The 14,293-nt window shown below is 40.3% G+C and overlaps 1 protein-coding gene across 7 annotated transcripts in view; it reads right to left on the reverse strand.

Moving 5' to 3' along the window:
• Nucleotides 1–14,293, reverse strand: part of RAB3IP (RAB3A interacting protein) — a 318,282-nt gene that overhangs the window by 25,753 nt on the left and 278,236 nt on the right. For 5 of the 7 annotated variants that reach the window (XM_053716791.1, XM_053716793.1, XM_053716792.1 and 2 more), the window contains exons 9-10: nt 7,818–7,917; nt 7,643–7,712 (exon numbers count right to left, since the gene is read on the reverse strand). The exons of 1 other annotated variant lie outside the window; for it this stretch is intronic. In XM_053716791.1, coding sequence (XP_053572766.1) covers nt 7,643–7,712; nt 7,818–7,917 — 170 coding nt within the window. The remainder of the gene's footprint in view (nt 1–7,642; nt 7,713–7,817; nt 7,918–14,293) is intronic. One more of the 7 variants, XM_053716796.1, reaches the window with a different exon arrangement.

The following is a 14,293-nucleotide window of genomic DNA, read 5'->3' on the forward strand; positions in this document are numbered from 1 at the left end:
TCCTTTTTAGTGGGTGCACTACCCAGTTGATTTTACAGACCACCAGGCTAAAATTTTACCCAATATTATTATTATAAATGTTCAATTAATATTGCACAAATTATCATGAAATAAATATATGTTTAATTATGCAAATAATGTGTGCTTCGGATAGCATAAAATGATATAATATTAGAAAATATTACACCCAGCTACTTCATAATTCCACCCGGCTGGCAACATTTTCTGTGGACAACATTAATTAGAATTCTGACCTTTGATGAATCAGTCATATAAAAACTTGAGCATATGACATACAGTAAAAGAATCCAAAGAATTCCCATATGTCTGCTTCCATGAAGATATGTCTCCCCAGTGTAAAAAAGAAAGTTGAGGATGTAAATTTTATTTTACCATATCAGAAACTCCATATTTCTTCAACTCCACCAAGACAACAGATCCTGATGAAAGAAGAGTATGCTTTGGTAAGTAGGGAGGAATTTCCTCTACTTCTGCTCCGTTGAGAGGATATGGAGGAAACACAAACTGTTGAAAACTCCCACCAAACGGTTAAAAGGTGTCTACTGAATACACGTCCAAGAATCTAAGCCAACAGGGGAACATCAATACTTGATGACAGAGATTTCTCAACACAGCACTAGGTTATGGAAAAAAAATCCCTTGTTCTAAAATTATCTCTAGGTGGCTAGGGTAATCTGTATGATAATATCATCCTCAAATATGAATTGTCTAAGAAAAGCATTTGAATATCTTTCTGGCTGCCTGCATCCGTCAATATCTTCAAGTGCCTCCTTGTAGTAGATCAATATCGCCATAGTTCAAGAGGAGTTTAACCAAAACATCCTTCTAAAGGGACCAGGTCAACCATCCTGAGAGTGATTCTGCAAAGCTGCTCCTCAACCCAAGGTGCTGTAGCATGTGCTAAATTCATTAACAACAGTCCTCAGATCATCCATATAGCCCATTGTACTATATTTTCAAGAAGACACAAGGTTGACTTTTACACATTGATCATCGAGGTGTTGTCAGGAAGAACATGGTAGTCTCTGTAAGAGCATGCACAATCTAGATAACTACTATTCATGATACTAAGATTATAAGATCACAATAAAAACATAATTTATGCTTACCTGGTCAATTTATTTCTCTTGTAGTGTATCCAGTCCACGGATCATCCACTACTTGTGGGATATTCTCCTTCCCAACAGGAAGTTGCAAGAGGATCACCCACAGCAGAGCTGCTATATAGCTCCTCCCCTCACTGCCATATCCAGTCATTCGACCGAAACAAGCCGAGAAAGGAGAAACCATAGGGTGCAGTGGTGACTGTAGTTTAATTAAAATTTAGACCTGCCTGAAAAGGACAGGGCGGGCCGTGGACTGGATACACTACAAGAGAAATAAATTTATCAGGTAAGCATAAATTATGTTTTCTCTTGTTAAGTGTATCCAGTCCACGGATCATCCATTACTTGTGGGATACCAATACCAAAGCTAAAGTACACGGATGATGGGAGGGACAAGGCAGGAACTTAAACGGAAGGAACCACTGCCTGTAGAACCTTTCTCCCAAAAACAGCCTCCGCAGAAGCAAAAGTATCAAATTTGGAAAATTTGGAAAAAGTATGAAGGGAAGACCAAGTTGCAGCCTTGCAAATCTGTTCAACAGAGGCCTCATTTTTAAAGGCCCAGGTGGAAGCCACAGCTCTAGTAGAATGATCTGTAATCCTTTCAGGAGGCTGCTGTCCAGCAGTCTCATAGGCTAAACGGATTATACTCCGAAGCCAAAAAGAAAGAGAGGTTGCCGAGGCCTTCTGACCTCTCCTCTGTCCAGAGTAAACAACAAACAGGTTAGATGTTTGGCTAAAATCTTTAGTAGCCTGTAAGTAAAACTTCAAGGCACGGACTACGTCTAGATTATGCAAAAGATGTTCCTTCTTTGAAGAAGGATTAGGACATAATGATGGAACAACAATCTCTTGATTGATATTCTTGTTAGAAACCACCTTAGGTAAAAACCCAGGTTTTGTACGCAGAACAACTTTATCTGAATGAAAGATCAGATAAGGAGAATCACAATGTAAGGCAGATAACTCCGAGACTCTTCAAGCCGAGGAAATAGCCATCAGAAAAAGAACTTTCCATGAAAGAAGTTTGATATCAATAGAATGAAGGGGTTCAAACGGAACCCCTTGAAGAACTTTAAGAACCAAGTTTAAGCTCCATGGAGGAGCAACAGGTTTAAACACAGGCTTAATTCTAACTAAAGCCTGACAAAATGCCTGAACGTCTGGAACTTCTGCCAGACGCTTGTGTAAAAGAATAGACAGAGCAGAAATCTGTCCCTTTAAAGAACTAGCTGATAATCCTTTGTCCAAACCCTCTTAGAGGAAGGACAATATCCTAGGAATCCTAACCCTACTCCATGAGTAATTCTTGGATTCACACCAATGAAGATATTTACGCCATATCTTGTGGTAAATTTTCCTGGTGACAGGCTTTCGTGCCTGTATTAAGGTATCAATTACTGACTCGGAGAAGCCACGCTTTGATAGGATCAAGCGTTCAATCTCCATGCAGTCAGTCTCAGAGAAAGTAGATTCGGATGAATGAAAGGACCTTGTATTAGAAGGTCTTGTCTCAGAGGCAGAGTCCATGGTGGAAAGGATGACATGCCCACTAGGTCTGCATACCAGGTCCTGCGTGGCCACGCAGGCGCTATCAATATCACAGATGCTCTTTCCTGTTTGATTTTGGCAATCAGACGAGGGAGCAGAGGAAACGGTGGAAACACATAAGCCAGGTTGAAGAACCAAGGCGCTGCTAGAGCATCTATCAGTGCCGCTTCTGGGTCCCTGGACCTGGATCCGTAACAAGGAAGCTTGGCGTTCTGGCAAAACGCCATGAGATCCAATTCTGGTTTGCCCCAACGGAGAACCAATTGAGCAAACACCTCCGGATGGAGTTCCCATTCCCCCGGATGAAAAGTCTGACGACTTAGAAAATCCGCCTCCCAGTTCTCTACACCTGGGATATGGATCGCTGACAGGTGGCAAGAGTGAGTCTCTGCCCAGCGAATTATCTTGGAGACTTCTGACATCGCTAGGGAACTCCTGGTTCCCCCTTGATGGTTGATGTAAGCCACAGTCGTGATGTTGTCCGACTGAAATCTGATGAACCTCAGTGTTGCTAGCTGAGGCGAAGCCAGAAGAGCATTGAATATTGCTCTTAACTCCAAAATATTTATTGGGAGGAGTTTCTCCTCCTGAGTCCATGAACCCTGAGCCTTCAGGGAGTTCCAGACTGCACCCCAACCTAGAAGGCTGGCATCTGTTGTTACAATTGTCCAATCTGGTCTGCGAAAGGTCATACCCTTGGACAGATGGGCCCGAGATAACCACCAGAGAAGAGAATCTCTGGTTTCCTGATCCAGATTTAGTAGAGGGGACAAATCTGTGTAATCCTCATTCCACTGACTGAGCATGCATAATTGCAGCGGTCTGAGATGCAGGCGCGCGAATGGCACTATGTCCATCGCCGCTACCATTAAGCCGATTACTTCCATGCACTGAGACACCGTGGGGCGCGGAATGGAGTGAAGAACACGGCAAGCATTTAGAAGTTTTGATAACCTGGACTCCGTCAGGTAAATTTTCATTTCTACAGAATCTATTAGAGTCCCTAGGAAGGAAACCCTCGTGAGAGGAGATAGAGAACTCTTTTCTTCGTTCACTTTCCACCCATGCGACCTCAGGAATGCCAGAACTGTCTCTGTATGAGATTTGGCAATTTGAAAGCTTGACGCCTGTATCAGGATATCGTCCAGGTAAGGAGCCACCGCTATGCCTCGCGGTCTTAGGACCGCCAGAAGTGAGCCCAGAACCTTTGTAAAAATTCTTGGGGCTGTAGCCAACCCGAATGGAAGAGCTACAAATTGGTAATGCCTGTCTAGAAAGGCAAACCTCAGGAACTGATGATGATTCTTGTGAATCGGAATGTGAAGGTAGGCATCCTTTAAGTCCACTGTGGTCATGTACTGACCCTCTTGGATCATGGGTAAAATGGTTCGAATAGTTTCCATCTTGAATGACGGAACTCTGAGGAATTTGTTTAGGATCTTTAAATCCAAAATTGGTCTGAAGGTTCCCTCTTTTTTGGGAACCACAAACAGATTTGAATAAAACCCCTGTCCTTGTTCCGTCCGCGGAACTGGATGGATCACTCCCATTACAAGGAGATCTTGTACGCAGCTTAGGAATGCCTCTTTCTTTATCTGGTTTGCAGATAATCTTGAAAGGTGAAATCTCCCTTGTGGAGAAGCTTTGAAATCCAGAAGATATCCCTGAGATATGATCTCCAACGCCCAGGGCTCCTGAACATCTCTTGCCCACGCCTGGGCGAAGAGAGAGAGTCTGCCCCCTACTAGATCCGTTGTCAGATAGGGGGCCGCTCCTTCATGCTGTCTTAGAGGCAGCAGCAGGCTTTCTGGCCTGCTTGCCCTTGTTCCAGGACTGGTTAGGTTTCCAGGCCTGCTTGGATTGAGCAAAAGTTCCCTCTTGTTTTGAAGCAGAGGAAGTTGATGCTGCACCTGCCTTGAAATTTCGAAAGGCACGAAAATTAGACTGTTTGGCCTTTGATTTGGCCCTGTCCTGAGGAAGGGTATGACCCTTACCTCCAGTAATGTCAGCAATAATTTCTTTCAAACCAGGCCCGAATAAGGTCTGCCCCTTGAAAGGAATGTTGAGTAATTTAGACTTTGAAGTCACATCAGCTGACCAGGATTTGAGCCATAGCGCTCTACGCGCCTGAATGGCGAATACGGAATTCTTAGCCGTTAGTTTAGTCAAATGAACAATGGCATCAGAAACAAATGAGTTAGCTAGCTTAAGAGTTCTAAGCTTGTCAACAATTTCAGTCAATGGAGCTGTATGGATGGCCTCTTCCAGGGCCTCAAACTAGAATGCCGCCGCAGCAGTGACAGGCGCAATGCATGCAAGGGGCTGTAAAATAAAACCTTGTTGAATAAACATTTTCTTAAGGTAACCCTCTAATTTTTTATCCATTGGATCTGAAAAAGCACAACTGTCCTCAACCGGGATAGTGGTACGCTTTGCTAAAGTAGAAACTGCTCCCTCCACCTTAGGGACAGTCTGCCATAAGTACCGTGTAGTGGCATCTATTGGAAACATTTTTCTAAATATAGGAAGTGGGGAAAAGGGCACACCGGGCTTATCCCACTCCTTACTAATAATTTCTGTAAGCCTTTTAGGTATTGGAAAAACATCAGTACTCACCGGCACTGCATAGTATTTATCCAGCCTACACAATTTCTCTGGCACTGCAATTGTGTCACAGTCATTCAGAGCAGCTAATACCTCCCCAAGCAATACACGGAGGTTCTCAAGCTTAAATTTAAAATTAGAAATCTCTGAATCAGGTCTCCCCGATTCAGAGACGTCACCCACAGACTGAAGCTCTCCGTCCTCAGGTTCTGCATATTGTGACGCAGTATCAGACATGGCTCTTACAGCATCTACGCGCTCTGTATCTCGTCTAACCCCAGAGCTATCGCGCTTGCCTCTCAATTCAGGCAATCTGGATAATACCTCTGACAGGGTATTATTCATGATTGCAGCCATGTCCTGCAAAGTAATCGCTATGGGCGTCCCTGATGTACTTGGCGCCATATTAGCGTGCGTCCCTTGAGCGGGAGGCGAAGGGTCCGACACGTGGGGAGAGTTAGTCGGCATAACTTCCCCCTCGACAGACCCCTCTGGTGACAATTCTTTTATAGATAAAGACTGATCTTTACTGTTTAAGGTGAAATCAATACATTTAGTACACATTCTCCTATGGGGCTCCACCATGGCTTTTAAACATAATGAACAAGTATCCTCTGTTTCAGACATGTTTGTACAGACTAGCAATGAGACTAGCAAGCTTGGAAAACACTTTAAAGCAAGTTAACAAGCAATATAAAAAAACGTTACTGTGCCTTTAAGAGAAACAAATTTTGACAAAATTTGAAATAACAGTGAAAAAAGGCAGTTACACTAACAAAATTTTTACAGTGTATGTAACAAGTTAGCAGAGCATTGCACCCACTTGCAAATGGATGATTAACCCCTTAATAACAAAAACAGAATAATAAATGACAAAAACGTTTTTTAAACACAGTCACAATTGCCACAGTCTACTGTGATTGTTGCCCTCCTCAAACACGACTTTGAAGCATTTTGAGCCCTTCAGAGATGTCCTGTATCATGCAGAGGGAAGCTGAATGTCTCTGTCAGTATTTTTAGCTACACAGAAAAGCACTAAAATAGGCCCTTCCCACTCATATTGCAACAGTGGAAAGCCTGTTACTAAGCAAAAATCAAGCCAGCCATGTGGAAAAAAACTAGGTCCCAATAAGTTTTGTCACCAAACATATATAAAAACGATTAACATGCCAGCAAATGTTTTATATTACACTTTTATAAGAGTATGTATCTCTGTTAATAAGCCTGATAACAGTCGCTATCACTGCATTTAAGGCTTAACTTACATTAATCCGGTATCAGCAGCATTTTTCTAGCAAATTCAATCCCTAGAAATATGTTAACTGCACATACCTTATTGCAGGAAAACCTGCACACCATTCCCCCTCTAAAGTTACCTCACTCCTCAGAATATGTGAGAACGGCAGTGGATCTTAGTTACTTCTGCTAAGATCATAGAAATCACAGGCAGATTCTTCTTCTAATGCTGCCTGAGATGAAACATTACACTCCGGTACCATTTAAAAATAACAAACTTTTGATTGAAGTTAAAAAACTAACTATAATACACCACTCTCCTCTTACTACGTCCATCTTTGTTGAGAGTTGCAAGAGAATGACTGGATATGGCAGTGAGGGGAGGAGCTATATAGCAGCTCTGCTGTGGGTGATCCTCTTGCAACTTCCTGTTGGGAAGGAGAATATCCCACAAGTAATGGATGATCCGTGGACTGGATACACTTAACAAGAGAAATACTTTTCTTTTTTTTAAAACAATGTAATCAGTATAAACAGTCACATCACTTACAAAGAAAGAGGAAATATAAAAATGCTGACACCTTTGAGAAATATTTTAAATAGCTTCACTACTTAAATGAAACAGCATATCAATCTAAAAAATAAAACCTATCATTTTTGAAAAACTGCAGGACAAGTCATTTGAACCTTTTGAACAAAAATAAATCTGTCCACTTTTAGATGAAACAAATTTAACATTTTATAATGCTACAGTTTTTCCCCCTGAAATAATGAAAAGGAATACAAATAAAAATAAAGGGCATCTATTTGAACATTATTCTCTCATTTAGCATACATTTTGCTCTGAAACACATAGGACCCATAAAGTCTGCCCAGATTTCTTTCTGAAGTTAGCATCAATGTATTGTATTTTTAAAAAACTTATGTGCAACACATTATCTGAACAAGAAGAAATGTAACCCTGCTTGCAGCAAAAGACTAGAATAGTTTGCTTCACAGTAATATTTATGTGCAGTAAAATGCCATACAGCATTAAATACCTTGCTAATGAGATGGGTTTCTGTACTGTCCAATCACATGACAGAGAAACAACAAACAATTATGTGCTGCTTATTATCACTCACCGTCCTGCTGCTTTACTAGCCCTTGATGGATATATCTGATATACGTAAAGAAATTACACACAGAGGTAATCTTGAGAAGAAAAAAAAAAAAGAACAATGAAATATTTAAGTTCTGGTCATGTTGATGATATAAACAAGATACTGAAATCTGAATAAGCAGCTCTGCATTACTCACCCTATATCTACAACACGGTGAAATATAATAATAATTGCTGGAATCTCCCAGTTTGATTCTGTGCTTGCACGACTTTGACTGACCGCTCAGAGCGCATTTCCTTAAAAATAAAATATTTTTTTTTTGTTTTGGGTTAGTTTGGCAAGAATTATGAACAAACACCACAATAGAATAAATTAGTTTAAGCAGGAGAAAAAAAATTAAATAAAATCACAGGGAATACTTGAGGAGGGATCTTTTCAAATGCAACACAAATATTAGGTAGGGCTGCACGATTAATCGCGGATGCAGTTTTAAACTGCGATTAATCGCCGCGGTTTTAAAACCGCAAGAGTACGCAATTTAAAAAAAAAAATCAAAAAAATCCTCAGATTGTCCTGAAAACGGAGGCGGAGAGGGAAGATGAGTGGCAGACCAGTGTGCGGCTGTGGGCGGACCTGAGAATGCCCGCAAAACGGCCATTTTGGAAGAGATTGAAGAGTGTGTGGGAGTCATCTGGTAGTAGTGTGGGGGTGGTCAAGCAGTGGTGTGGCGGTGGGACAGCTCAAAGTTGTGAGCAATAAAGTGAGTATTGTACAAATACTTTATAGTGCCTTAATGACTTTTTTTTTTTTTATTTCTTTTGTAGTTTGTATTTTTATGCACCAAGAGTGCATTGGACATTGAGAAACATGTACAGTAAGATCCTGTAGTGTACTGTTAAATAAAGGGACTTTATACTATCTATGTAACCACAGCACAGGTAGCACTAGCTAATTTTATTTTAACTATTTTGTGGTTTGTATTAGACATTGAGAAGCATGTACAGTAAGATTCTGTAGTGTTAAATAAACGTTTTATTGAAAAATGAAGGTGTTATAGTAATTTTTAATAAAATCGCGATTAAATCACAATCGCGTTTTTTTTTTGTTTGTTTTTTAAAAATTCGTTGTTTTTTTTTTCACCCGTATCGCCCAGCCCTAATATTAGGTAACACCACATTGGCTCTGCCTACTGAAAAAGCTCTTAATGTAGTAAAATAAAAACTGAATCTGCATTTGAAAGTAATTATTACATTAACCATAAACTGGTGGGGGTAACTGACTGTATTGTTTTTTTACAAGACATTCTTCAGATGTTTTTATTTCAACACCAAAGTTCAGATGAAAACAGTTTTTTTTTAATTAAAAAAAAAAAAAAAAAAAAAAGGAGCCGTATAACTGAAATATATTTTATTCTCTTAGTTGTGGCCACAACATGTTTTAGGATGAATGTGCTTTATGAATGAATTTATGACAATTTCTATAAAATTTTCAATATTTATACATAGTATATATTGTTTTGATACGCTGTTTCCATTACTCCCTTCAGCTTTTTTCTTGAGAAGTGCCATCATACTTTGGGCAAAATTTATCAAAGTGAGAATAAGAAAATTCTCACGTTTATCGTCAAAAAAAGCCTCACAAATGATATCACAATATTTATGAAAGGTTATGCGCCAATAAAGTCGCAACTTTTCATATGTGTGAACAAACTGACTCATGACCATTCGCAAGTCTTTAACACATGCAAATAAGTTGTCTGGAAATGACTAATTCTTGTATTAAATCTCTATTGGCATTTTAAAATGCCTGTATATATTCTCAGTTCTCACATATTTATGAAAAGTGGCGCATGCAATATTCACTGTTTTTAATCTCGCCAATTTGTATGTTGCAAGGTAGTGAAAAATAAAGAGAGTGTTATTGTTGTTTGTCTGGAGGAAAAATGGAAACATTTATTTTTCTTGCCGTAATGGCTGTATCTAGGGTTAGAAATTACGCACAACAAGGCGATAAACCTGAAGAATAATAATTAAATAACAAAAAGGTATATACAGATTTTTTAAAAAGTAAAATAATTTAAAGTGCAATTGAAATAAGTGTACTAAAAAAAACAAAGATAAGCTCCAAAAAATGGGCACTCTTCCTTGATGAAAAAGAGCCAAAGGGGCAAAATAAAAATAATTTAATATATAAGAAATAACATTCTTACAAACATGTGATTAATGTATTATGTTATAATAGGATAAAAACAATAAAACCATTTACCGGTGGCTAAAGTTAAGGTTGATAAAAAAAAGTGAAAAGATATTTTCGCAAGAAAACTAGATCAGCTATTCATTTGACATCGCAAAAAAAAAAAAGTTTGCCCTAAAAATGTCTCTAGAATTTTGATAAATACTGACGACATTTTAGACTTCAAACATTGCAAACTATGCGGAAATAATCGCGACTTTTTAGGTGCATTTTTTCGGGGCTGAATACATTTTGCACTTTATATATTTTTGAGCCATGTAACGAACGTTTTACAAATGTGGTAGATATGAATACACCAATAAAAGGATGCCTGGCTTAAAATGACCGTAAAAATCTTATAATTACAAGACATTTCTGTTGCGTTGACAGAAAACATATCAGTCAAGCCTAAAAAACTAAATTTATGCTTAACTGATAAATTTCTTTCTATCCGGATATGGTGAGTCCACGGCGTCCTCAATTACTGTTGGGAATATCACTTCTGGCCAGCAGGAGGCGGCAAAGAGCACCACAGCTAAGCTGTTAAGTATCACTCCCCTTCAAACAAACCCCAATCATTCGACCGAAGGTAAATGGAGATAAAGGAGTAACACAAGGTGTAGAGGTGCCTGAAGTTTAGTAAAAAAAAAAAACTGTATTAAAACAAAGGGCGGCGTTGTGGACTCACCATATCCGGAAAGAAAGAAATTTATCAGGCAAGCATAAATTTTGTTTTCTTTCCTAAGATATGGTGAGTCCACGGCGTCTTCAATTACTGTTGGGAATCAATACCCAAAAAGAGGACACAGGACTAGGAGGAGACAAGGTAGACCTAAAGAGAAGGCACCACTGCTTGAAGAAACTTTCTCCCAAAAGAAGCCTCAGCCGAGGCAAAAGTATCAAAATTGTAAAATTTTGGAAAAAGTATGCAGACAAGACTAAATTGCAGCCTTGCAAGTCTGTTCCACAGAAGCTTCATTTTTGAAAGCCCAAGAAGAAGAGACAGCCTTAGTGGAATGAGCTGTAATTCTCTCAGGAGGCTGCTGACCAGCAGTCTCATAAGCCAAAAGAATTATACTTCTCAACCAGAGTGAAAGAAGTAGCAGTAGCTTTCTGACCTTTACGTTTCCCAGAGAAAAAAACAGGGAAGAAGACTGGCGAAAATCCTTAGTCGTCTGTAGGTAGAATTTCAAAGCACGCACAACATCCAAATTGTTCAACAAACGTTCCTTATGAGAAGAAGGATTAGGACAGAGAAGGAACAACAATTTCCTGATTAATATTTCTATCCGAAACAACTTTAGGAAGGAAACCAAAACTTAGTACTAAGAACCGCCCTACCAGAATGAAAGATAATATAAGGCAGATCACACTGCAAAGCCGAGAGCTTAGAGACTCTCCTAGCAGAAGAAATAGCAATAAGAAACAACACCTTCCAAGAAAACAACTTAAAGGGACACAACCCAAATTTTTTCTTTCATGATTCAGATAGAGCATGCAATTTTAAGCAACTTTCTAATTTACTCCTATTATCAATTTTTCTTCATTCTCTTGGTATGTTTATTTGAAAAGCAAGAATGTAAGTTTAGATGCTGGCCCATTTTTGGTGAACAACCTGGGTTGACCTTGCTGATTGGACAGCACCAATAAACAAGTGCTGTCCAGGTCTGAACCAAAATGTGCTGGCTCCTTAGCTTAGATGCCGTCTTTTTCAAATAAAGATAGCAAGAGAACAAAGAAAACTTAATAAAAGTAAATTAGAAAGTTGCTTAAAATTGCATGCTCTATCTGAATCATGAAAGAAAAAAATTGGGATCATTATCACTTTAATATCTATGGAATGCATCAGCTCAAACGGAGCCCGCTGCAAAACTTTAACAACAAGGTTAAGACTCCAAGGAGGACTTAAACACAGGCCTGATTCTGACCAAAGTCTGACAAAAAGATTGCACATCTGGCACGTCTGCTAGATGCTTATGAAGCAAAATAGATAATGCAGAAATCTTTCTAGTCACAGGCTTGAGAGCCTGAACCAAAGTCTCAATTGCAGACTCAGAGAAACCACGCTTAGACAGAACTAAGTGTTCAATCTCCAAGCAGTCAGCTTCAGAGAAACGAGATTAGGATGAAGGAAGAGACCATGAAGTAGAAGGTCCTTCCTCAGAGGAAGTCTCCAAGGTGGGAGAGACGGCATCTCCACTAAGTTTGCATACCAGATCCTGCAAGGCCACGCAAGGGCTATTAGAATCACCAATGCTCTCTCTTGTTTGATACGAGCAATGAATTGTGGAAGGAGAGCAAACGGAGGAAACAGGTATGCCAGCCTGAATTCCCAAGGAACTGCCAGAGCATCTAACAGAGTGGCCTGTGGATTCCTTGACCTTGAACCATACCTTGGAAGTTTGGACACCATCAGATACAGTTCCGGCATCCCCCATCTGAGGGTTAAACTGGAGAACACCTCCGGACGAAGTTCCTACTCCCCGGGATGAAAAGTCTGTCTGCTCAGAAAATCCGCTTCCCAGTTGTCCACTCCTGGAATGTGGATGGCAGATAGGTAATTGTGAGCTTCCGCTCACTGAATAATCCGAGCCACCTCCTTCATGGCTAATGAACTCCCAGTTCCTCCCTGGTGGTTGATGTAAGCCACTGAGGTGATGTTGTCCGACTAAAACCTGATAAACTGGGCTAAGGCCAAGCCATTAGAACATTGTAAATCACTTTCAACGCCAAGAGTCGCAGGCTGGCATCTGTGGTCATGATCACCCAGGAAGGTCTCTGGAAGGCATGTGCCCTGAGACAGATGCTCCTGAGAAATCCACCACGGCAGGGTCTAGATCTATCCTCTGAGATAGATCCCAATGGTCTCTGTTTCATTGACTGAGCATGCATAATTGCAGAGCTCTCAAATGGAATCGAGCAAAAGGAATGATGTCCATGGAAGAAACCATCAGACCAATTACCTCCATACATTGAGCTACTGATGATTGAATGGTAGACTGGAGAGAGAGGCAAGACAAAATAATTTTGGCTTTCCTGACCTCTGTCAGAAATATTTTCATCAAAAGGGAATCTAGTATAGTTCCTAAGAAAACTACACTTGTAGCTGGAACAAGGGAACTCTTTCCCAGACTTAGTTTCCAACCGTTTCCAACTGCAATACCCCGAGCTCTGATCACTGCCAAGAGAGAACCCAGGATTTTTGAGAAAATTCTGGGAGCTGTAGCAAGGCCAAACTAAAGAGCTACAAACTGAAAGTGTTTGTCTAGAAAAGCAAATCTCAGAAACTTGTGATGATCTTTTTGAATGGGAATATGAAGGTACGCATCCTTTAGGTCTATGGTCGTCATGAACTGACCCTCCTGTACTAGAGAAAGAATGGAGCGGATCGTCTCCATCTTGAAAGCCGGTACTCTGAGAAACTTGTTAAGACATTTCAGGTCAAGAATAGGTTGGAAAGCTCCCTCTTTTTTTGGGAACTATGAACAGATTGGAATAGAAACCTAGACCCTGCTCCTGAACTGGAACAATCGCTCCCAGGGAGGAAAGATCCTGAATACATTTCAAGAATGCCTCTCTCTTTATCAGTTCTACAGATAATCTTGAGAGGTGGAACCTGCCCCTGGGAGGAAAGGTCTTGAATTCCAATTTGTAACCCTGAGATACTTTGTCCACAGCCCAGGGATCTGGGACATCTGAAACCCATGCTTGGGAAAAAAAAAGAGAAAGTCTGCCCCCCCACTTGATCCACTCCCGGATTGGGGGCAAACCCTTCATGCTGATTTAGAGTCAGCTGCGGGTTTCTTTGGTTGCTTCCCCTTGTTCCAAGACTGACTGGGCTTCAAAAAAGGCTTGGACTGTTCCTGCTTGGCAGAGGAAGGGGAAAACTTACCTCTGAAGTTACGAAAGGAACGGAAATTACTCAGACGTCCTTTCGTTCTATTCTTCCTATCTTGAGGTAGAAAAGATCCTTTTCCCCCGTAATATCAGAAATAATTTCTGCTAAATTAGGACCAAACAATGTCTTCCCCTTGTAAGGGAGTGCCAAAAGCTTGACCTTAGAGGAGACATCTGCTGACCAAGATTTCAGCCACAAAGCTCTGCGGCCTAGTACAGTGAAACTGGATAACTTGGCTCCCAGTCTAATCACCTGCAAGATAGCATCAGAAATAAAGGAATTAGCCATTTTAAGAGCTTTAATCCTGTCTTGGATCTCATCCAAAGGAGTCTCTACCTGTAGAGAATCAGACAAGGCATCAGACCAGTAGGATGCAGCACTAGTCACAGTGCCAATACATACTGCAGGTTGCCATAGGAGACCTTGATGAACATACATTCTCTTTAAATAAACTTCCAGCTTTTTGTCCATAGGATCTTTAAAAGAGCAGCTATCCTCAATAGAAATAGTAGTTGTCTTAGCCAGAGTAGAAATAGCTCCCT

The sequence above is a fragment of the Bombina bombina genome, chromosome 6 (assembly GCF_027579735.1).
Source record: "Bombina bombina isolate aBomBom1 chromosome 6, aBomBom1.pri, whole genome shotgun sequence".
NCBI lineage: Eukaryota > Metazoa > Chordata > Amphibia > Anura > Bombinatoridae > Bombina > Bombina bombina.